This window comes from Clupea harengus, chromosome 20, assembly GCF_900700415.2.
Source record: "Clupea harengus chromosome 20, Ch_v2.0.2, whole genome shotgun sequence".
Lineage (NCBI taxonomy): Eukaryota > Metazoa > Chordata > Actinopteri > Clupeiformes > Clupeidae > Clupea > Clupea harengus.
The window spans coordinates 8,669,700-8,694,926 of record NC_045171.1 but is presented as its reverse complement, the minus strand read 5'-3'; the positions used below and the strand labels follow the sequence as shown (position 1 = coordinate 8,694,926).

At 40.7% G+C, this 25,227-nt stretch overlaps 2 protein-coding genes across 2 annotated transcripts; both read left to right on the top strand.

Moving 5' to 3' along the window:
- Positions 1–4,179: 4,179 nt before the first annotated feature.
- LOC105903516 (glyoxalase domain-containing protein 5-like) lies at positions 4,180–9,958 on the top strand. Its single transcript, XM_012831285.3, has 4 exons — positions 4,180–4,403; positions 4,760–4,915; positions 5,181–5,336; positions 8,490–9,958. The coding sequence occupies exons 1-4, from the start codon at positions 4,347–4,349 to the stop codon at positions 8,610–8,612; spliced, it is 492 nt and encodes a 163-aa protein (XP_012686739.2). The 5' UTR covers positions 4,180–4,346; the 3' UTR covers positions 8,613–9,958.
- On the top strand, positions 9,747–13,688 carry LOC105902953 (glyoxalase domain-containing protein 5-like). Its single transcript, XM_031587550.2, has 4 exons — positions 9,747–9,869; positions 10,899–11,054; positions 11,339–11,494; positions 13,359–13,688. The coding sequence occupies exons 1-4, from the start codon at positions 9,747–9,749 to the stop codon at positions 13,437–13,439; spliced, it is 516 nt and encodes a 171-aa protein (XP_031443410.2). The 3' UTR covers positions 13,440–13,688.
- Positions 13,689–25,227: the final 11,539 nt, after the last annotated feature.

Below are 25,227 nucleotides of genomic sequence, written 5' to 3'. Positions count from 1 at the left end.
TATTATTAAATATGCTCAACACACGTTACTGTAATTGAGTAGTTTTTTTGTGTACTTTGTAATTTTTAAGTAGTTTTTTAAATCGGTAATTTTACTTTTACTTAAGTAGATTTTGACTGAAGTATTGTACTTCGCTACATTGGAAATTACATCCGTTACTGAGTAAAAAAAAAACATAGTTCAAGGCAGGAATCGCGCACCACAATGCTCACTGCAGTGGTGGATGCTGCATAGAGTGGATGATGGAGTCGATGCAAGGCGCCAGTACGGTGCCGAGTCACGAGAGATAGATATGGAGGAAGATGATAGTGCGGACTACCAACAAGCTGCGGACCACCAACAAGCTGAAGCACCGAACTTTCCGCCAGTTGAAATTAAAGAAGATGAAGAAAACCCGTGGCCACATCTCAGCAAGCAGTTTGCCTTCCAACGTAAAAGAGGCAACAGCTATATGCTGTGTAAACTGTGCCTAATCCGTCAGTCAGAACTTTCTGTTTATACAAATTCATCTTCAAATCTGCGCAAGCATGTGTTGGTAAGTACAGTATTTGTCCCTTTCCATTAGTAGTTCATACAGCGTTTTTGTCATTTAGTTAGCTTTGCTCCATTAAGCAAAATATGCGTTTCATGGCACTAGTAGGTAGTAGCCTAATTTTGGCTAGCACTTGCAACCGACCTGAGTATGCTAACGTCGACAGCGGTCATCCAATAGACTAATAATACCATTCCTGTCTTCCATTCGTTTCAGGTCATAGAATTATTATGTTCTGTCTCTCATATTGTGTTAAAAACTGCAGATCAGTCATCAGCAATGAAATACACCACATAAACTGATATTAGGCTAATCATTTGGCTGCCTCCCATGCCTTGAAACAGAACAATGTGAATGCGCACACCATCGTTCTCAGACAGTTGGACAAGTCAATGTGTATGTCGTTATCTGCAATTTATCACGATGTTTAGTCAGATATTGATAACGATAAGTGGTGGCTTTGCACTTGCACGTCTTTCATGTTCATGCTAAGGGGTCCCGGTTAGCAAGAATTGAGGATTATGAATTGTGATGCATGTAGAAATAGAAAATAATGCTATAATTCTGTATACTGTAGGTCTGTCATCTCAGGTAGCTATTTATAGCTATTTCTGTGTTATGATGCACTCTTGAATCTTGATAGCAGCTCAATACTTAATTGTCAGAAATGTTGTTTGTCATTCTACAGGTCTAGTCTATGTCAGACAACACCTTGACCGGATGTTGGAGGCTGGAGCAAGTTGGACAACATTCATCAGATGAAGATGATTTATTTTCCTCAATGAAGTCCAGAAGGTCAGAAGGCACAGGGGAGTTAGAAGGGTACCTAGCCTGTGTCTCAGTCAATATGGATCTGCTGAACGCCTTTCAGAATATCAAAAAACTGTCCCTGAAACTCAATACTTGCCTACCTGCCTCGGCCGCCTGCGAGCGACTCTTAAGCTGTGCTGGATTGCTGTTCAATGCAAAGCTAGCCCGGATGAACTCTACTCATCTTGAAAATCAGCTGCTGCTCAAACTCAACAAGAATTTTGTAGACTAATGCTCTAAAGGTGGACACAAGTAAAGTAACCAAAGTTTAAGTGGGGCAGCGGTATTTTAACTTTTTATTTTAGCTGTCATGTCAAAAGTTCTTAAATGTTGTGTTGACATGTTTAATGTTTGACATGTTTAATGTCATTGCACTTATATTTCTAAAGATTCTCCTTTAATAAAAAATAACTAGTTTTTGTATTGGATTTATGACCCCTTGTTCTTTTTTGCACTATATAGGAGCGGCCCCCATCAAGTTGTTGAAAGTAACTAAGTAACTTTTACTTAAAGTACATTTTAAATTAACTACTTTTTACTTTTACTTGAGTAGATTTTTAGATGGGTAATTTTACTTGTACTTAAGTAAAATTTCATCAAAGTAATTGTACTTTTACTTGAGTACAACATTTCAGTACTTTTTACACCTCTGCGTAATGACTTTGGGTCCACGGGTGTGTTGTGATATTGTAGTAGACCAAGGTAAGGGTCTTTGTTTGTAGCTTTGACTTTGTCTTGGATGCGTTTTGCTGTCTGCACTGTGTTTTTAGCAGGGCCAGTGCTTTGAGGATAGTGGGGACTTGTGGGTAGTGTGTGTGTGTGAGAGTTAGTGGGTGTGTGTGTGTTTGTGTCTCTGCAGCAGTGAATATGTGTGTGTGTTTGTTTGTGTGTGAGTGTGTGTGTCTCTGCAGCAGTGTGTGTGTGTGTGTGTCTGTCCCTGTGTTTGAAATCCCATACTTTTGCAAAGTGTGGGAATTTCTTGAGCTGTAGCCGTTGTCGCCTATGACAGATTCTGTAACGCTGTGACAGGCAAATGCTAAATGCTGAATGCTTTGAGTTTGGTGTTGACTAATGATGAAGTACAGCTCTGTAGTCTCTCCATCCCAATGAACCTGCTGTCTGCTGTCTACTACGACTGTATTATGACAATGTAATTCTGTGTTGTTCCATGTGAACAGATCTGTAACTACAATATGGCCATGGCCTTTTGAGTATTTCTCCACGACTGTCTCGATCTGTTTTCCCATGTCAGAAAGAGCAAGATCTCGTGCTCCACACTTGCTCGTCTCGTACTCCTCTTTTTTCACCTTTGAACATTATGCCGTCCAACGTTTTGTCTCTGTGGTTCCAGTATTCTTGGATGTTAGGTGGAATTTTTTTTTCTTTCATTAGGTGATCCGGCCTTTGTGACACTTTTCAATGCAGTAAGCTGGGTCTTGTGCCGTTGCCTCTTTGATTTTCTGCAGTCTGTTGTCACTCACCAGAAGGCTGCTGAAGAGGGTGTGTACTTGGGCTTCCATACTTTCCATCAGCCGGTCGTCATGGTATTCGATTGATTTTCGTGACAGACTGTCAGCCACCAGTATTTCCTTTCAGGGCAGTGGAGGATGTGGATATTGTATTTTTTTGTAGCTGTAATATCATTTTTTGGAGTTATGGAGGCACTGCTGCCAGTGGTTCCCAAAGGATCGCCCCTAGTGGTTTGTGGTCTGACTGTGGAGCCTTTTTGATTTGCGTATACTAATAGTTCTCTTCTGTACTGTTGAGTGACTTGAATGCATGGGCAATTGGTTTGCCATCTTAGAGCGTGAATGCACAAAGGCTACATTTTGAAGCATCTAGGCTACTTGGAGCCACAGCTCTTTCTGGGGGTCAAAGTATGCAAGCATGTACTATGAGTTCTCTACAGAAACAGAGACGTATACTACAGAAACTGTAGAAACAGTAATTTTCTAAAGTTTCTTTACAGTTATTGAGGTAAACAGACACAGGTCTACCCCTGTAGGGATCTTTTCCATGTTGTCAGACACTTACTGCGGTTAAAACAAGTGGTTTACTTTGATGCATTTCGATCGTTAATTGTCCTTAGTCAAGGTTAAAACCCAAAAAGATCTAAAAATAGGTTCCAGGTTTAAGCAGGTAGGCAGAACTGGGTTCAGTTCGCCCAAAACGTTTTGCTGATGTTGGCAAATAAACTGTTTATAGGAGTTATCTCTTCTCGCAGTGGCATTGCGTTGATGATAATCTTGTTTTGTTGCAGGCTTACGTGCAGCATAGGTCAATAGATTCTGAAACAAATATGGTATGCAAGGAATATGGTGCGTAGCGCATTTCTTCTCCCTTTTGTCTCGGAATGCTTGAAAAGTCTGTGTTTAAGCTTTAACCGTTTTTTATCCATGGTCAACGTTTAGTAGCATATGGTTTCTTTAGTTTGACAGTTTTTGATTGCATCAAATTAGATCAATTTCGTGTCAAACACGATTGTGTTGCGAAGTTGCAGCAGTTTGCAACCCACACTATGACAGCAGAGGACAGATGTAGGTTGTCACAAAAGGTTGGCTTCGATCTTTGGACCTTGGATACTTTCCCCCTCCTATGTCCGTCCATGCATGCCTGTATTACTGTACTCAGACCATTCTGACACTAGACAATGTTGTCCCCCTTGCAAATCTCAAATGTCCCCTAACTCGTCCACCGTACAGCCTAGGCTCGAACCCCATGGTGAGGATAGCAGTTTTCCAGCCAACTGCAGATCACTAGTTTACTGTTATTACGGTAAGTCAAGGTAGAGAGAACACTGTCGGTAGAAGGAAAAAGTAAAAGTCCTGGTATTAGCCAACCGTATCGTAACGTATCGTGTTTTCCGTTCCGGACAGGTGACTGGTCTTAGCCAATCATTACTTAGAATTACTTTCGGGCGAAGCAGATCTGATTCCTCACATCGTCGACCGACAAACCCAACGTTGTAGACAACGAGGAGGTGTCAACTTCTCTTCATTTGACAATGGCTTTGAGGACACTCAGCTGCGTTTTATCGCGTATGCAAGTGGCGTATCCCAAGGTAAATATTTGGAAGAAATTACCTGCAGAAAAGCCTTGGAGATACCCCAGTCTGTGCGTAGGCTACACACGGTTATGTAGAATATGGTGTTGGCTCATTGTTCCCTCAGTTTTACGGTACAGATGCGTTGCTTATTAAATTATGCTGATACTTCCACCCCCGAATTGTCACAAAGTGTAGTTAAAAAGTTTTAAACTTTTGCAGATCCGATGTGTATTTCCGTGTACCGTAATTACTTGAGTAGACGAATAAGATTGACAAAGATAATAATGTTATGCTGACTTCGTATATATAGGTATATGCGTAATTTCGTATAATACCATTAATAAGGTATGTCTCATTGTCTATCTGCCCAGCCCCTGGTATATCGATGGTCTGCCGGAGTCTCCTTCAAAAGTTCCTGCCCTGTTCAGATCAGTCATCTGGACCACCTAGTTCTGACTGTACGCAGTGTGCCCAAAACTATTGATTTTTACTCTTCAATCTTGGGTATGGAGGTTGTGACTTTCAAGGTATGTAATTTCTCTTGTGGGACTGGGACTCATAAGAGTGTGCTGTAACCGTAAAGCCATATCGCAAGGAGGAAAGGTGTGTTAAAAATGTTCTTGGGGGGAAAACATTTTGGGTAAATGTCCACTACGTGGCAACCTTTGCTAAGTTTTAGATACGTAATTTATCCGGATAGAGCCAACGCACCTGCAGCAGCCAATTTATCATATATATGCCTCACCTCCACCCCTGCCTGTGATCTCATTTGCCATCTTAATTGTCACCCAGGGAGACAGGAAGGCCTTGGGCTTTGGCCAGCAGAAGATCAATCTGCACCAGTCTGGGAAAGAGTTTGAACCCAAAGCCAAGATTCCCACACCAGGCTCCGTAGATCTCTGTCTTATCACAGAGACTCCTCTTACCACAGTAGCTGCCCATCTCCAGGTAAGGCCATACACACTTTGGCCCCAGAAATGAGGCCACGTTGGTCATAAATTCACTCGCCCTCACTGGTTGGTGACCTGATCACAGTTTATGGTGTAGTGTATACCATTCATTGTTGGGGTCAGTGAGCACACCCTATGCCAGTTACTAGGTTAAACTTTATGTAACGGAGGTAATCTTCCCCTCGCTGTCTTACTCTGCGTTGTGTAGTTTAAAGGAAAACACAGCCACCGACCTGGTATTCGCAGGTTTTATTGCTCTCTCTGTCTCATACATCCATGGAAAGAGCTCTCACGCACAAACACGTGCATAAAATACGTAAGTGTAAAACGTGACCCACCTGATACATGTAAAAGAAGAAAATAAAATCACTCAAACAGAAACTAGCCAGTCGCTCAGCTCCTGTCAACATAAATCAGGCAAGCCACTTAAAATACTATGTACAAAACAAGTTATACCATATAGACACATGTAGGCTAGTTAACTTGTTAGCCTGTGTTTTTAGGATGTATACCTACCTCTGTCTCATACATCCATGGAAAGAGACAGAGGAAAGGAAGAACACAGAGATAACTACTTTATCACGCCCACTTCAAAACATTGTAACTAAATAAACTTGGGAACCAATAATCTGCACCTTGACCGTGCTAGAGAATTAACCCATGAAGGGAGGGAAATTCAGGGAAGCATATTAGACCCTGTTACATTTAGTCTTAAACTTTTGTAAGGATTGACATGGGCAGCTTATCTATTTCTATTTTGGATTTAGGATTTTGAACCTTGAAGTTGCATCATATTCCTCAGCAGTGTTTCCCCTACCATTATATTAGGGGGGCGCCCCGCCCCCCCAACGGCACCCCCCGCCCCCCCTGGAAGGTCAAGTTAATTTTGTTCAATTTTTTTTTCTAAAAAGCGCCAGATCACAACGGAAGTCATTTAAGGTTACCTTTCCTATAGAACATGTCTATAGCTTGTTCTTTTATTAAACAACATAAATAGCCTTATGTTATTTATCTTATTTACACGACGGCATGTCATTTTTGTCTCTACATGGTCATGCGTTTACAATTCTCCTCTGCTCTCTGTATCGCGCACGGCACACAAACACACAGACACGTGCGCGCACACACAGGTGATGAGCACACTCCCACCAGCGGACAGAATTGGGCTTAAGAATCAGTGCACAGCTACGGACACTTTTAAGCTTTTAAGAACACATTTCCAGGCGTTCATCTTTTCTTAGGTTTGTCTTTCGAAGTCCGTAAGAAGACACTTAAGAAAATGTTCGAGAATGAGGCCCAATGAGAATGGCTACACGAGACGTGGAAGCAGAACCTATGCCCAGGTCCGCACCGAAAATTCAAAAATAGATCTGGCTTGCATTTTTATCATTTTCCGCGAGTTGTGCGTGGCCCTTTTTACATAGAGTCTGGTACACGAAATGTAACATGAAATGTAATGACAATTATTTATTTTTCTGTGAATAATGAAGGAAGCAATAAATACGATTATTTTCCAAACCCTCAAGAGCTGTTGCCATGGAGAGTTAACGTTACTTTCTGTTTGAAGATGAGGTAGCAGCTAGTGTTGAAGAATGGATGACTTGAAATTTGACGATTTAAATTAATATATGAAATTGAACAACATCAACACCTTTACGGATAAAATAAATAAACAAGGATAGCAACACAGATTGATAAGCATAGAATGAGAACGGCAGAAACACAGGCACGACGTTAGATGACGACACAGATCATAGTGACACAGGCTGTTTTTTTTCCCGTCATATGTGAAGGCTGAGACATTCATAACAATTTATTCAGTCTTACTGATGGTCCTTTTGTAATGTCAACAGGTGCACTTCGTTGTGGACAGTACATTTTTGAGATCGTCAAATTCACACCTAACAACCAATTTAGTGGAATTATTTTGTTTATTTTTTAGATTTAGAAATAAAATAGTCTCGAGTAGCACAGGAATCCCGCCTGTTTGAGACTGTGGTGGCAAGCGCAAGGCTCTGTTTGGTCGTGAGTGAGTGAGCCTCGCGAGCAGGCAGACAGACAGTCAGTGATAACGTCTAGTAGTAAACAGACTGGGAGCCACTGTCCGACCCAAGCTGGTGAAATCTGCCATAGTCAGCTGCTGGATATAAAGGTATAGCACATGAAGTTTAAAATATTAAAAGAAACGAAATGGTTAAATCATCACGAGATAATAATAGATGTCGTGGCTCTCTTTTATCATGCCGGTTCATTGATCCTGTGGGTATGCTACCCTACTCAGTAGCTCCACCAGCTATAACTAGCTAGTGAATTTTAGCCTATAACGTTAACCTACTCACTTGAGCTGCAAATCCCTACCATGCTACAGTATAATTAACACCTATCTCAGCAGATGTCTTCAATATGTTTATTGTTGTGCCATATTTTAAATCTAAATGTGTTAATTTATCTTCCTAAAACCCACTAGAGGACACTATTTAGAAGGATATTTTCCAAAAATTCTTATGGGGGAGCATACCCACAAACCCACCTACTTTTGCTGGGTCACAGAAAAAGAATAGCCCCCCCCCCCCCCCCCCGCCTCTGGTTGTGGATAAGTAAAGCCTATTTTGCTACATTTTTGTAGTCCTGGTTATCTTTTGTTTGGCATATTGGCATGGTTATTTAGAGGACCATTTCTCAATGGTTTTGTTCTTGATGAATGAATGTTTGTTTATTAAATCAGTTATTTTTCAACAAATAACACAATTATGATTACAAAGAGAAAAATTCGCAACTTTTTATCGCAACTTTCACTTCCTCCGGCAATTTCATCGCAACAAACTCCTTAAAACACAGCAACTTTCATCGAAAAAGCTCCCGCGAAATCACGATTTTAGGCCGCAACTATCTCAAAAATGTTTTCCCTCCCCCCCTCCCCAAAGCTGTAAACCTAGGGGAAACACTGCTCAGTCTCGCATTCTTCAACTACAACATTCCAATTTTACTCTATTTTGCTAATCTTTGTCTGGAGCTTGTTATTCAAGCTTTTGCATGAGTAAATCTTGCCTGTTAGGAGATGAGGGTAGTCTGAGAAGTCAAGCAGTGTACAGATGGGTGAACAGTTTAACTGATTTGAATGTTCAGAGCTTTGACCGGCTTGTGTTTACAGGCCTGTGGTGTGACCATTGAAGAGGGGCCTGTGGAGAGAAGTGGAGCAGTGGGTCCAATTACTTCCCTGTACTTCAGAGATCCGGATGAAAATTTAATTGAGGTGTCCAACTATAATCAGTAGACACAAGGGGGCAGTGTTGAACCTCTGTATGCCCTTGAATGTCAGCCTTGAATTACACACCGAAGATCAGCCTAATGTCACTGAGTCCATACCCCCTCCTCTCCCACCAACTCTAGTTAATGTTCCAGTCAGATTTGGATGCGTGAAAAATGCCAAAAATTTCCATTTATTGTTTCAATATGGCACTGAAAAAGGCATAGTATGTGTGGTGGAGGTAAGGGCAGCATAACCTAAGCAGACCCTACCTGATGGCCACGCAGACAAATATGCTTTTGGCTCTGGCTACTCAACTGGCTGTTTCCCACTCACGCAACCCTGAGCTTAAAACAGTCAGCCATCTCACACACTGGGTGATAACATCAGTTACTTGGGCCAAGACTTAATGACTCTCTGCCCAGCTGCTGCTGTTTTTGGTGGGAATGCTTGGACAAGCATTTTCTAGTCATACTTCTTGCCTGCTCGGCAAACACTGCTGCGTCCAGACCTAGAGGCCTTTTGTTTTCTCCACTTTACTGTGTTTTTATATAGTTTTTAAGCAAAAAAAAATTTATTTTTATATGTAGGATGGCTGACTTTGCACCGATGAAAAAAAGGCTTGGAGGCAGTGTTTCAAAGATTTAGGACCAATATCCACAAGATTTTACTAGCCAGTGGCAGCAGGCACACATTCTAGTATGGAGAAAAACATAGAAAGAAAAAAAAACACCAAACAATAATTTCCAATAACTGAATAACTTCCAAAATAACAAAGATATTTCAATAATCAAAAAGCAAGCTAACTAACTCTGGTAATTTTACTCCATACTTGTAACTCAACTGTCAGATATGTTGTCTGTTGTCCACCTTAGACCAATCTGACTTCAACCTGCTCTGCTCTGGCATTTTACTTGCCCAGCCCAAACCATTATACCTATCCTAAATCAATTATCCTTAAAACTACACCAAATCGCCTAACTATCAATAAATACATACACTATATTAATACAGACAGGTTTATACACATACAATCATGTAATATAATTATCTAGCACTCTAAATAACCCACCTGTGATCACACACTACAAACACCCCTATCATCCCACCAACAATGTCTTACGATCCGTGCCCCAACGTTCAAAAGACCATTCCGACTTTATGTCGGGTCTTTCCTCGGTCCTGACGCAGAACGTCAACATGCCACCGCACAGTAAGAAGTTCGCCATTGTTCCGCTCTGCACAATGTTTGCCATGCGGTGTATGAATGGCTCTTCCTCAGCGGTATGTTGTATGTTTGTGTCTTACAGATGCGGTGATTGTGGTGAAATATAGTTGTCGTGTTTGTGTGCAAAATAAACATTGTTCTTGTATCTCGCTCTGGCTACTCCATTTGTCCTGTTCAAGTACAATGTTAGCGGTAACGGGCAGCCGCACCGTTACATTATATGTTAAGACATTCCACATGTGCTATTGTAATAAATAATTTTTTTTTTTTTTTTTTTTAGCAATTTTTTTTTTTTCATAAAAGGTTTTTCCTATTGTACGTGTAATATCTAATTCAGTTTTGTTACTGAACTGTTATGTTTGGGTAGGGTGCCTAAAGTGTATCTTAAATCAATACAAGAAACTTAAGGCTGGTTAGAAATTCATTGTGGCATCATTAAATGTCATAGTTAAGGTACCAGGTGGGCCTTTTGAGGGATGGGCGTACTGTAAATCCCCCTCTCACATACCTACCATGGTCAACCTTTACAGCTCTTATGAGCTGACCTCAGCTGGCCGTCTAGTCTTATCCTCTGATATCATACACATGAAATGATACAAAAGAGGTCCAACACTGTGTCCACTCTCAGCTGGCCGTCTAGTCTTATCCTCTGATATCATACACATGAAATGATACAAAAGAGGTCCAAAACTGTGTCCACTCTCTGCTGGGTCAGCATTCCATCTTCAGCTTAATGGCAGTAGAACAACAGATGAGGGACGTGTCATTACACACGTGTGTGTGTGTGTGTGTGTGTGTGTGTGTGTGTGTGTGTGTGTGTGTGTGTGTGTGTGTGTGTGTATGCGTATGTGTGGGTGTGGGTGACTGTGTGGTGGGGTGTGGGTCTAGGTATGGGCGTGTCTAAGAGGCCTAGTGGCATTGTTTAGGCAACAAAAATGCAGAAACGTGACCCAATAGATTGTCCAAAGGTAATCAATTTATGCTGACTTTGTATATGCGTACTGATATATAAGTATACGTATACGTATACGTAATTTCGTATAATACTATTAATAAGCTCATTGTCTCATTGTCTACCTGCCCAGCCCCTGGTATATCGACTGTCTGCTGGAGTCTCCTTCAAAAGTTCCTGCCCTGTTCAGATCAGTTATCTGGACCACCTAGTTCTGACTGTACGCAGTGTGCCCAACACTATTGATTTTTACTCTTCAATCTTGGGTATGGAGGTTGTGACTTTCAAGGTATGTCATTTCTCTTGTGGGACTGGGACTCATAAAAGTGTGCTACTGAGCAAAACATCTTATGTAATCGTAAAGCCATATGGCAAGGAGTAAAGGTGTGTTAAAAATGTTCTTGGGAGGAAAATATTTTGGGTAAATGTCCACTAGGTGGCAACCTTTGCTAAGTTTTAGATACGTAATTTATCCGGATAGAGCCAACGCACCTACAGCAGCCAATTTATCATATATATGCCTCACCTCCACCCCTGCCTGTGATCTCATTTGCCATCTTAATTGTCACCCAGGGAGACAGGAAGGCCTTGGGCTTTGGCCAGCAGAAGATCAATCTGCACCAGTCTGGGAAAGAGTTTGAACCCAAAGCCAAGATTCCCACACCAGGCTCCGTAGACCTCTGTCTTATCACAGAGACTCCTCTTACCACAGTAGCTGCCCATCTCCAGGTAAGGCCATACTCACTTTGGCCCCAGAAATCAGGCCACGTTGGTCATAAATACACTCACCCTCACTGGTTGGTGACCTGATCACAGTTTATGGTGTAGCGTATACCATTCATTGTTGGGGTCAGTGAGCACACCCTATGCCAGTTACTAGGTTAAACTGTAGTGTAAACTGTACAGGCCTGTGGTGTGACCATTGAAGAGGGGCCTGTGGAGAGAAGTAGAGCAGTGGGTCCAATTACTTCCCTGTACTTCAGAGATCCGGATGAAAATGTAATTGAGGTGTCCAACTATAATCAGTAGACACAAGGGGGCAGTGTTGATCCTCTGTATGCTCTCCCTGCAACTGGTCCGTACATTGATATTGCTGACTGTTGCTGGACTGTTGCTGCCCAAGCAAGATTGTTTTTGTAAAAACAGACTGTCGACATATCTAAAAAGTTATTCTGCAAATCATTTTGGAAGCCTTGAATGTCTTAGCCCTGAATTACACACCGAAGATCAGCCTCATGTCAGTCAGTCCATACCCCCCCTTTCCCACCAACCTTAAGTTAATGTTCCAATCAGATTTGGATGCGTCAAACATGTCAAAAATGTGCATCTGTTGTTTCAGTACGGCACTGAAAAAGGCATAGTATGTGTGGAGGAGGTAAGGGCAGCATAACCTAAGCAGACCCTACCTGATAGCCACGCAGACAAATATGCTTTTGGCTCTGGCTACTCAACTGGCTGTTTCCCACTCACGCAACCCTGGGCTTAAAACAGTCAGCCATCTCACACACTGGGTGATAACATCAGTTACTGGGGCCAAGACTTAACGACTCTCTGCCCAGCTGCTGCTGTTTTTGGTGGGAATGCTTGGAGAAGCATTTTCTAGTCATAATTCTTGCCTGCTCGGCAAACATTGCTGCGTCCAGACCTAGAGGCCTTTTGTTTTCTCCACTTAATCGTTTTACGTTTTTAAGCAACAAAATTGATTTTTTTATGTTACAACATTGCGCCTGTGCTATTCTAATAAATATCTGTGAAGATTTTTTTTTGTCATAAAAGGTTTTTCCTATTGTACATCTAATATCTAATTTAGTTTTGTTACTGAACTGTTATGTTTGGGTAGGGTGCCTAAAGTGTATCTTAAATCAATACAAGAAACTTGAGGCTGGCTAGAAACTCATTGTGGCATCATTAAATGTCATAGTTAAGGTAACAGGTGGGCCTTTTGAGGGATGGGCGTACTGTAAATCCCCCTCTCACATACCTACCATGGTCAACCTCTACAGCTCTTATGAGCTGACCTCAGCTGGCCGTCTAGTCTTATCCTCTGATATCATACACGTGCGTGCGTGCGTGCGTGCGTGCGTGCGTGCGTGCGTGGGTGTAGGTATGTGCGTGTCTAAGAAGCCTAGTGGCATTGTTTAGGGAACAAAATGTAGAAACGTGACCCAATACTGTAGAACTTTTGCTGGAAGTACCTCCCATTTTGTAGATACAATGCCGTAAATGTGATGAGAGTAACCAGGAAATATCTGCATGAAATTATACAGTTCATCTCATTTGGTGTGATGAAAACAGCAATAGACAGCTAGGAAAGAGGTTGTTGTGGGCCAGTTGCTAAGACTCTTACAAACAGCAACTCTCTCCTGGTAAACAGCACCTCCTTAAACTCCCACTGCAACCGGGCAGGGCTGAGGAAAAACCTGCGGTGGAGAATATTATCTCCGTCCAGCATGGAAAACCTAGGGAATGTTTCTAAAAGTGTCATGCTTGCGGTGAAGTTCACTCTCTTTCTCGTTCTCTCTCTCTCTTCCCTCTTTTAACATAGTTTTTTTTGTGTCTATGTGTCATGTGCATTTTTTTGTCATGTGTCTAGGCTGCACAGTCCTTCAGAGTGAGTGTGATGCACCAAGCATCGCCTCAGCTGCCTGGTGGCTGCATGAAAGCCCAAGTGTGAACAGGAAGTTTGCATGGACCCACTGAGGTAGTTGAGACACCCTTCCTGTCAGAGCTCACATGTTTCCAGAGGCCAGAGAGTACACAGGCTGCCAGGACTGTGCTATGCTAAGAATGCCATTTTAGCCCGAAGACAGACGGACACCTAACAAATCTGCACTAAACCCTGTTTGCGTTTCACTTACAATAACAATAGCCTAGCTCAGGGCTTGAAGTTAAAATATATTTCAAAACCTGTCTGTATAGGAGTGTGCGTGTGCGTGTGTGCGTGTGCGTGTGTGTGTGTGTGTGTGTGTGTGTGTGTGTGTGTGTGTGTGTGTGTGTGTGTGTGTGTGTGTGTGTGTGTGTGTGTGTGTGTGTGTGTGTGTGTGAGAGTGAGAGAGAGAGAGAGAGTGCTCTAGTAGTGTGTAGGCTGCGGGTGCTTTGGCAGATTCCTTTTAGTGACATCATTTTTGGGCCACTTTAAGAATCTTTCTGTATGCCTTCTTACAAATCTGCACTTAAACCTGTTTGCTTTTCGATTACAATAACAATAGCCTAGTTTGGGCGTTTTCTGTATAACTTTCTTACTTTAACTGTTTTTCCCCCAACAAACATCCCACAGCGTACTGTTATTAGTCCCTTGTACCCCTATTAATATATGACATCATTTCCTGTTGTTTAAATGAACAGACTTATTTGTTTAAATATTTTTTGGGAAAATGAACTATCCATTCATATATCTATTTATACATGATATTAAATACTTCGACATTATATTATACATGATATTAAATGGTTGTTTTTAAATTGATAAAGAAGAAATAAAACAAACAACAAATTGGGCTGACCTCCGCAATCTGGGATTTAACAGGTTTTTACAGGTAACAGGTTTTAACAGGTAACAGGTTTTCAGGCCTCTAAATGAACTTCAGCTTAGTGTGACCCATGTATCCCATGTATTGATTCACAGTATTTACACTTTTGAACAGATTGCTTAAAAAACTTGGAGTTATATAATATTGGCATACTATCAGATCGGTATCTGCAAACAAGGCGTGTTAAGTACTTCTAATTGATACCCGACTGCTTCAAATCACTTTTGTTACACAACCCTATTGTGGACTGTAATACACACCCTGTTCATTCAAATAGTGTGATGCGATGATATATGTTTGCAGAGAAACCAGTGTTCATTTTGCATGCATGCTCACGTGTATGAACTCTTCAAATGACATTTGAATGTAAAATGTATTATAGACAAATTGAGGATGGTAATCAATCTCTGTATGTACAAAGGGAGACCCATTCTGTTTTGTCCAGTCTAAACATTGTTATCGGCAATCTTTTTGCAGGCGGAGAGAACATGCATATCTTGCTAGCTAACTGTTTCCTAATTAAAGCTTTTAGACGGGGACAAATGCAAATGATGATAGTGCATATCGTGGTACATGTGGCCGTGACATCACATCTCTCGCATGACCTTGACCTTTGACCTTCAGTTGCACAATTAGTTGATTAGTGAGATTGAATTGAACAATAAGTATGACACTTTGTATTGTGCAAATGACTATCTACAGGAATAAAGATATCCTGCTGTAACTGCATTGAACTTTAATACACATTTAGCTTGCTGTGTCTGGATGATGATGTGATGATGTTCTTTCTCTCATCCAGAGAGAGTTGCTGACACCTCTTTCAGTCGCACAATTACTTTTATTTTTATGTTTTTATTAGTCCTCGTTGGACTTTGGTTTGGGTTTGGTGTCGGGCGGCTGTGATCACCCAGCATGAGGATAATCTTCACAGATAATGAAATCGGAAACTAACGACAATCAGCCATCAGTGTGTCATACTTGGCTCTTTTCCTTTCACCTTTTCCCCTCAAGTAAATCCACAGTAAGTTGGGGATGCTGTGTCCCTGCTCTGATGTCTAAGGATCTGGATTTCTGTCCTGACACTGTCACTCTGGTGTATGTGTTCATGTGTGGGTTTAACCTTGTAATTGGGTAATACTGAAATTGTCCCTGGAAGCAGAAGTAAGAGTAGTGTGCACTACTTCACAGCCATTTGCAACACAGATTCCAACACAGACCTTAGTCAAGGGGGTGATTTGGGCCAACGTACCTTCTCTATACAGCTCCTACTTCTATGTTCGTGTAAATTGAAGTTTTGTACACACATTTTATGAAGGAAACAAACAAATTGTAATTTTGTCCACAATACAAATACAAAAGCCATACAATGTTGTCCAGCAGGGACACAAGGAAGAGAAATGTAAGTATTTTATCTTTCATTTCATGCAGGAGGACGGGCTTCATGTGGTGTGCTTAAAACAGGAAAATTCAACTGTTCAAAACTCTCCAGTGCCTGGTCACACACATCCCTCTCCACAGGTTTCTGAGAAGACGGAAGGAAACACTTCAGACAGTTAGATTACTAGCAAGAATCCAAGGGCAGCTGGTTAGGTAAGGGATAACGTATAGTCCGGCGGTCATTATCTAAAAAGAAATCTCGACGGGACGAGCAGGACGAAGAGGACCCCGATGCACAGCGGAGCACAATGTTACATGGATTCCTTTTCTTTAGAGAAACGTTAGCATAATCTGGAGGAGACCAATTACAACTGTGACTACATAGAGTGTGTCTGAAGGAAAGTAATATTCTGTTATAGTGGGTGTGGTTCAAGGCCAATTTGTTTGAGGAATTTGACCATGTTTTGTAAATGAGTTCAAATCCATGATGAATATGCGGTGTTTGATACCTGCACATTCAGCCAAATCTTCTTCTGCATGACACAAAGGCTCAAATTGATTGAGTGTTTGAGGACTTCTCGTATATGGGGTAGGGAATATCCCTTCTCTTACCATCACTTGCCTCCTGAGGCCAAGAAGGAAAGAAATTTGAGAAGAATGATAAGCTTCAATGTTACGGTTGAGTTATTGGTTGTTCTCTATTGATTGTTCACTGGGAAACCTGATAATTTCTCAGTAAATACAGCAACACCGTAATTGTAACAATAGGTAAAATGTGCGCCTAATCAACCACAACACTTCTGATGGATTTTGGTTTTGGAGGATGGTCACTCAACGGTTCTTTAAAGGAGTTGTCCGAGGCTGCTGAAAAAGTGAGGCACTGGTTTTATCCGAGGTGCTCGCAGCACAAGGAAGTTAACATATTTTCTTGTGTATACCTAAAAGATGAATTGGTAATTACTCACTCAAATACCAACATACACAAACACACAAGACTGAAAGACTAAAAGACTAAAAGAAAAGGGGGTGGATATAAACTGAGCACTTGTGTGAGAGACAAAAGCGTCCGCTAAATACTTTAAGTTACTTATCAGTGGATGTTCGATTAACAGAATATAGTGTTTGAGGACTTCTCGTTTATGGGGTAGGGAATATCCCTTCTCTTATCATCATTGCCTCCTGATGAAGGCCAAGGAGGAAACAGATTTGAGAACAATAATAAGGGGCTGGATCTAAACCGTAACCATGCGTGAGAGATGCTGTGTCTGTTTTGTTGACAATAGCAGGGCAGTGCACCGAAGGTGGAGGTTATGGAGTAAACTTTGACCTGTTTACTTTCCCAATACAATAGCCAAAGTATCTAATTCGACCGTTAAATCCAACACATTGTTGGTAAAATATATATATACGCCTAATGGTGTTTTGCGAGTGCACGAAGGGGGGGGGGGGGCCTTTAACATGTCCAGGCCCAGGGGCCCGTGGTCTCTTAATCCATCCATGAGTGGACCTCTTATATCCACATAGGCTTCCACGCAGCACTGAACATTTCATTGAACACGTAAATCAGACTCCAGTTGCACATGATTGATTTGTGGCTCAAGGCCAATTAGTTTGAGTAAATTAGTTCAAATGCATGATGAATATGCGGTGTTTGACCCCTGCACATTCAGCCAAATCTTCTGCATGACACAAAGGCTCCCTTTACCTGCTTGAGACGTTGGTGAACTTAACTTGAAAGAAATGTCACGTCATGGGCAGCTGATTTGTGTTTTAACAGAACAGAAGTCCCTGAAATACTTTCCTGAACCTAAAAGAATGTCAGTGTTAAATTGATACTTTTGTTGTGTGTAATGTTTTTCTAATGTTTTGTAATACTTTAAGCTACGTATCAGTGGCGGTTCGATTAACAGAATATAGTGTTTGAGGACTTCTTGTATATGGGGTAGGGAATATCCCTTCTCTTATCATCATTGCCTCCTGATGAAGGCCAAGGAGGAAACAGATTTGAGAACAATAATAAGGGGCTGGATCTAAACCGTAGCCATGCGTGAGAGATGCTGTGTCTGTTTTGTTGACCTGTGCTTGATCCTTGTGTGTGACCATGTATGGGCCTTCTTATGAGAAACCGCTCCCTTTAGGGATCCGGGAAATGTCACGTGTGCAACTCTATATTTGCTTTATGTTCAACCCAAGCTGTCAGGTCCGAGAGTTTAGAGTGGATAGTAAAACATCCTGAGAGGGGCACACATCACACACAGACACACCCACACACACACACACACACACACACACAGACACACCCACACACACCCACACACACCCACACACAGACACAAGTGATTACCAGAAGTGACTCTGAGCCTCTACTTGAGGACAATCACCTGAGGGCTGTTCCCGCCTAGAGTACAAAAGATCCAGAATGTCCAGAGCCATCATATAATTTTGCATATATCGTTGAATGACACCCCTGTTCTTTGCAATATCCTTCTTTCCAAAGAAATAGGTCTTCACTTGTTGGCAACAATTTGTTTGATTTTGAATAGTTTCCTAAAAAAAAGGGCGATTGTGTGTGTGTGAGTGGACCTCTGTGAGTGGACCTCTTATATCCACATAGGCTTCCACGCAGCACTGAACATTTCACTGAACGCGTAAATAAGACTCCAGTTGCACATGATTGATTTGTGGCTCAAGGCCAATTTGTTTGAGTACCAGTAAATGAGTTCAAATCCATGATGAATATGCAGTGTTTGACACCTGCACATTCAGCCAAATCTTCTGCAAGACACAAAGGCTCCCTTTACCTGCTTGAGACGTTGGTGAACTTAACTTGAAAGAAATGTCACGTCATGGGCGGCTGATTTGTGTTTTTACAGAAGTCCCTGAAATACTTTCCTGAACTCAAAAGAATGTCAGTGTTACAGTTTTTTCCAATAATTTAAACTCTTGTACCAATACCATGTACACATTCCCAAAACACTTAACACATCGAGCATACCAGTAGACCATGTGAACCAAACTGTGGATACTTGCCCCTATGCTTAGATACAAATGCAGTTAATGACACCTTCTTCCAAAATTCATGGATACCTGTCCCAGTCAATGTTCACTACCAGCAAAACGCTGTGCAACTACAGCATTTTTTTGCCAATGTTTAGATACCCTGTTCAAAACAGTTATCTTTCAGTTCAAAACCTAACTTACAGTAATTTAGATCACTGTAGATGGAAAGATGCAGTGTTTGGACAGACAAATGAAGTTACTGTATATGCTCGAATAAGAAAAAGTATTCTTATTTTAGCAGAAAGTTTATTTAGATTATTTAGTTGGTTTTTTTGGCTTGCAGACTTCTTACTGTCTCTAATATTAATAGAGTCTACAGAAGGCAAACATAGATGAACTGTTCCTGAAGAGTTGTTTCCACTATTACAGTACTGCTCTATATGTAAGTCATAGGCTATCAGTGAAAGACAGTGATTGAAGAATGCAATTACAGTACATTTGCCACACTCAATTGTGACATCTATTGTGAGAGGCAAACCGACATATGAACACTGTCTTCAGATACTTGGCTTGGATTGACGTATTTTCAAGATGCAATGCATAGGAGAATGTTACTGTAAATGCGAAGTTCAAACATGTAAAAGTTTGACACCAAATGCAGAAGACAGAATGGATCACTGGAATGGATTACTGTAGGGCTACAGCAGACTTCTAGTGGTATTACAGTACTTTGGTAGACTGTATCTTGTGTTGATGTATGTAATTTACTGCATTGGAAATACTGCAGTAAATACGTAGCATATTCATGCCTTTTTGTTGTAATGTAGTAAGCCTATATTGTGCAGTAACACGTGCAATTTTAACATATGGCTGTAATGAAACATATTGCAGCATTTTAGAATTATTTGTTTACTGTAATAATACAAACGTTATTACTGTAGTCCAAAGAAGTGTTTGTCTGTGTGTTTTTTCTCTTTTTTCAATGCAACACTACAGTAATCTATGCCAAACTGGAGGACACAGCAACATTTTATATATGCAATTGGCAATGCTTCAAGTTGTTAGTGTTTTTAGGTCATTGTACTCTAAGAGAGAACATGTGTTAAAGTTACGGCAGCATTGGTTGTGGTGTGGTTGTTGTAGTGCATTTTGCACCAAAGGTTAACTGATATGTGGAGGTGTGTGTCTGTAAAGCCCACTGTGTTAAGTGTTTGGGAAAAGTGTTCATGGTATTGATACAAGAGTTCAAATGATTGGAAAAAACTGTAAATTGATACTTTTGTTGTGTGTAATGTTTTTCTAATGTTTTGTAAGTCACTTTGGACAAAAGCGTCCGCTAAATACTTTAAGCTACTTATCAGTGGCAGTTCGATTAACAGAATATAGTGTTTGAGGAATTCTTGTATATGGGGTAGGGAATATCCCTTCTCTTATCATCATTGCCTCCTGATGAAGGCCAAGGAGGAAACAGATTTGAGAACAATAATAAGGGGCTGGATCTAAACCGTAGCCATACGTGAGAGATGCTGTGTCTGTTTTGTTGACCTGTGCTTGATCCTTGTGTGTGACAATGTATGGGCCTTCTTATGACAAAGCACTCCCTTTAGGGATCTCAGGATGTGTAACGTGTGCAACTCAATCTCTGCTTTATTTTCAATAGGTGGAATAACATCCATCCAACACACACACACACACACACACACACACACACACACACACACACACACACACACACACTCTGAGCCTCCACCTGATGAGAATCACCTGAGGGCTGTCCCCGCCTAGAGTACAAAAGATACAGAATGTCCAGAGCCCTCATATCATTTTGCATATATCAGTGAATGACACCCCTGTTCTTTGCAATATCCTTCTTTCCAAAGAAATAGGTCTTCACCTGTTGGCAATTTTTTTTTTTTTTTTTTAATAGATTCCTAAAAAACCCGCAGCACTGCTGAGACATTGGTGAACTTAACTTGAAAGAAATGTCACGTCATGGACAACTGATTTGTGTTTTTAACAAAAGGCCCTGAAATACTTCCCTGAACTCAAGAGAATGTCAAAATCCAGAATGTCCAGAATTCTGTACAATTTTCATATATCATTGACAGTTGAAAAAAATTACACCCCTGTTCTTCGAAATAGGTCTTCACTTGTTGGCAAATTTATTTTTATTTTTAATAGTTCCTTAAAAAAGGGCGATTGTTTGTGTGTGATTGGACCTCTGCTTATATCCACATTTCACTGAATATGATTGATTTTGGACAGTGTAATCACTCACACAAGTGGGCTCCAGTCGTTTAGAGGAACAATAACAAACGAGAGAGAGCGGATTTGGATTAGTTGATCCCATTGTATTTCAAGTAGCTTGATGCATGAATTGTATTACAGTTTTTTACAATGGGATAAACACTAAAATCAAAAGTATTACACAATTATCAAAACCTTTACTCAAGGAGCAAAACAACGGCTCAGATTTGCACCACTATAAGCACATGTCAACATCACACTTTTTGCGAAACAATACACACAAGTGATTTGCTAAACACTAAACACACTTGAATGCTTTAGACACAGAAGTATATCAAGAGGTCACTTTCTTGCAATTCCAAAACACTGACTGTCAAATTACCACACCTATGAGCCTGTCAAATAAACACAGCCATCAAGTGCGCAAACACATGATTGCTTAATTGTAGACACACCAAACAGGTTTAAGCACTATAGAAATGCAGCAGATGAGTTAATCTGTCTTCAACCAAAATGGAAGGAGTCAGAAGAAGAGGAGTGAGGGTGAGAGGGGGAATCCACAGAGGAGGAGAAGGAGGAAGAGGAAGAGGCGGAGGCCATGCCAGAGGCTGAGGTCGAGGTGGAGTTGGACCTGAAGTAGGAGGAAAACGTGCTCAAAGAAGAAGAAGACCAAATGTATCAAATAAACTTGAAAGGAGGACGGGGGCCCATATTCACGCAAGAACAAGAGAGAGAGATCATAAACATGGTTTTGGCCAATAATGCTATCAGGCTCAGAGAAATTTTAGCCAACATTATCGGTGACCATGCCATTTTCAATAATGTCCATCAGGTCTCTCAGTCAACACTGGCACACATCCTAAATCCTTTTTTATTGGAATTGTAACCTGTACTGGATACATCATTTTACGTTTGTCTGATATTTGCTGAACTTACATGTTATGCACACTACTGTAGTAGCATGAAAACTGGGACATGTTTTGTTGTGATTCTCCAAGTTGACATGTCGATTGATTATATGGAGAGAATTAAATAATATTTTCATCAGTCTGCAGCACTGGTCTTGTGTAGTGTTTGTGGAATTTTTTGTATATTTGCACTTTCTCTGTGCACTTCACTTACACTACTCTAATCACTGAGAAGTAGAATTGCTAAAAGTGTTTTAGGTTTATTACAGCAGTGTGTAAGTGGTACAAACAGAACTCAGTCATATGCAACGTGTGTGTTTCATATGGTAACAAAATATGGTTTTGTTAAATTAGTGTATAGTTTTTACAAGAGTGTTTCATTTTGCAATGGATCTGAGGTGTTTTGCTCATTGTGTGTGTGGTTGTGCTAATTGTGTGAGGTGTATTGAAAAACAAAACAAAGCAGTCAAAATCGTGTTTAAGCAATCGAGAAAAACTGTAATTTCACATAAAGAACACATATAAAATGAATCTAAACTCAATATACAAGATGTATTCTTGTATAACACACAGCACACTTTACACTTTCACAGTACACTTTAAAATAAATTAACTACAATCTTTATCATTTTTAAGATATTATTGATTATATTGGACATCTACTACTAGATTTAAATGAATTTAAGTTCTTTTAAAATGTTTTCATTAGTTATAATCGAATCGGGTGTGAGCAGATGACACATCCGTTAAGCTGTGATGATATGTTCTTCAGTAACAAAGCCTCTTTGTGTCTTATACAAATAATATTGGAACCAATCATAGTTTAAGCATTCATGCTTATAATTCTAAAGAAAACAGGAAGGGCTTTTATTTCTTAGTGCCATTGAAATCACAAGAACAGGTTCATATCCTTAGCCTATACACAGAAGCAATTGTTCTACCAGTCACCTACATAGCTAGCATGGTGACTCCCAATGTTTTGGGCGGGGAATGTCAGCATACTTGATTTACTGAAGTAGTTCCATGAACTTGATGTACCTGAGGCTCAAACTTGGCACATTGACCATGGGACACAGGCACACGGACAACTAGTGTGAGAGAAGGAGATAGGGATGATATGCTGAGTTTATCAGGTGCGGCCGTCAAATGTCTCTTACTCATCCAGACAAAAGGAGAGATGACAACAGATAAAAAGTAATATTTGTTTTAGACGGTCTGAGTGGTGCAGTTCAAGAAGTCATTTTTTTGCGCAAACATGAAGAGGTTCCAGGTGCGGGTTATATCTTTTCCTTTTAAAAGGGGATATTTGTTGTGAACAGCGCCAATCATACAAATTCAATTTGCACAATGCCGCCTAGTGATTCTCTCATATTCATGTTCTGATAATGGTGCCATTCAGGGTCGGGTCTCACTACAGCATGGCCTATCGTTGCATACAGCTTACAATCAGAGCAGGATAGCAGGCTCCAGAGGGTTTAAAAAAAAAGAGGTTTCAGGAAGTCTCCATCTTTGGTCTGGGTTATACTTCTCACTTCAGTGCAGAGAATATACTGGAGCCATGGCCCACTGTGTAGACTACTTTGGCGCCCTTATTTTTAGGGGTCAGCCATAATGTTTTGAGTCAGCTCACCGGCAATATGCCACGGCTCACCAGGTGATCCCATGGACATTAGAGAAAAATGTCACACAGAATACAAACAAGAACAGAATGTACCTACATACCTCCTGTGATTGGCAACTTGTGCCAGTTTCTGTGTACATTTGGTTTCTTGTGAAATGGACTGAACCAATCACGTAATCACATTATTCGCTGGCATGTGTTTTACTTTCATTTCAGTTCCATCATGCTGATGTTTCATTAGTCATGCAATTTCCCACCACCTTCCTTCTGTGGCACGGCTACATATTTTAGTGACATACTATGAAACGTCCTCTTTGTGTGTCCTCAAATCTACAAAATGAGTCACTGAAAGATAAATAAAGATGACAGTAATCCTTCGAAACCTTCCGCCTGTAATAAAGCGTGAATTTCCTTGCATGTCTTAGTGAGATAACACAAAGGCCTTTTTAAATAGGACTCTTGGATGAGAACACATCCCAAGAATGATGACCTCTGCGAGTTTGACAGCCTCTATCTGTCATTATGTGTGGGCACAGGGACATGGTGTCTGGGATGGCTATGCTATCTGCCAGTTTCAACAGAAAATCAATTTGGGGTTTTCCCTCTTCACACTAGCTGGTTCTTCCTCATTACTTGTGACAACCTCACCTGAACCTTACTGGACAGAACCCAACTGGTCCTTCAATTGGTTTACAATATGAGCATGTCTCTATGAAATGGTTACTTCTTATCAAATAGCTCTGCCAATATGTACTATATTTCAGACTGTATTTTCAAGATGTTCCAGGTTGTAGGGGTTCACTGGTACAAAACACTGTCCTCTAGTTCAAAGCAGAGTTGACCGAAACGCAAAAATGATGCTCTTGGACACTGGATCATGAGTTAGCATGGGACCACGTGTTAGGCCAATGGCAAATTGCATCCCTAAAATCCTGGGGGATCACTTCTCTAAAGGGCTCCTCTGCAGCCAAATACACCTGCCTGAACCTGAATAGGTGGACCACTAGAATCTGGAATTAGGAAGACCTGCCTGTAGCAAAATAAGTCATACAGGTATACATGAATCCCCTCATCTGCCCAAAGCACCACTGAAGCCCTTGAGGCATATTTCATGGAAGGCCCTTGTTTTGTCTGTAGTGTGTGCTTGATGCTCTGGTATATTTAACTTTTTATTATACGGCTCCTCAGAATGCTGGAGAAAGTTTCCATTGAATTGAACCAATTGGACCATCCCAACATTTGGAAGTCCGAAGTTTCTTGATAATAACTGCCTGAAAATGAATAACGACCGCTCTCATTGACAAGGGGTAATGTTCTTCCGATTCAAATCTTTCATACCATTCTGCAAATAGTATGTTCACTTATTTTAACAGAAATTCATTGTAGCTTAAAGTCAGCAAGTAATACCTTTCTGTGTAGTTCTATTTGCGTGAAGAACTATTGTTTCTCAGTGGGAGCCATGAAACAGCAACCAAATAATTTAAAAAGACATATTAAAGGATGAGCTCAACAGTGAACAAGTTGGCATGATAAATATTCTGCCCAAAAAAGGAATAGAGCCCTGAGGTATAATGTAATTTCTCTCCCTAAGACCTTAGAAATATTACAATATGACATACAATTCATAACTGTGCCTATATCCTGTTTACATCGATGAGATGAATTGTGGGTAAAATAAATTAAGAGGCAACCTTTTGTATGAGGCCCTAGTTTTCACGTGCTAGTTTACACGGATGCATACATGCTAGTTTTAATTTTGTGAAAATGTATTAGATTAGT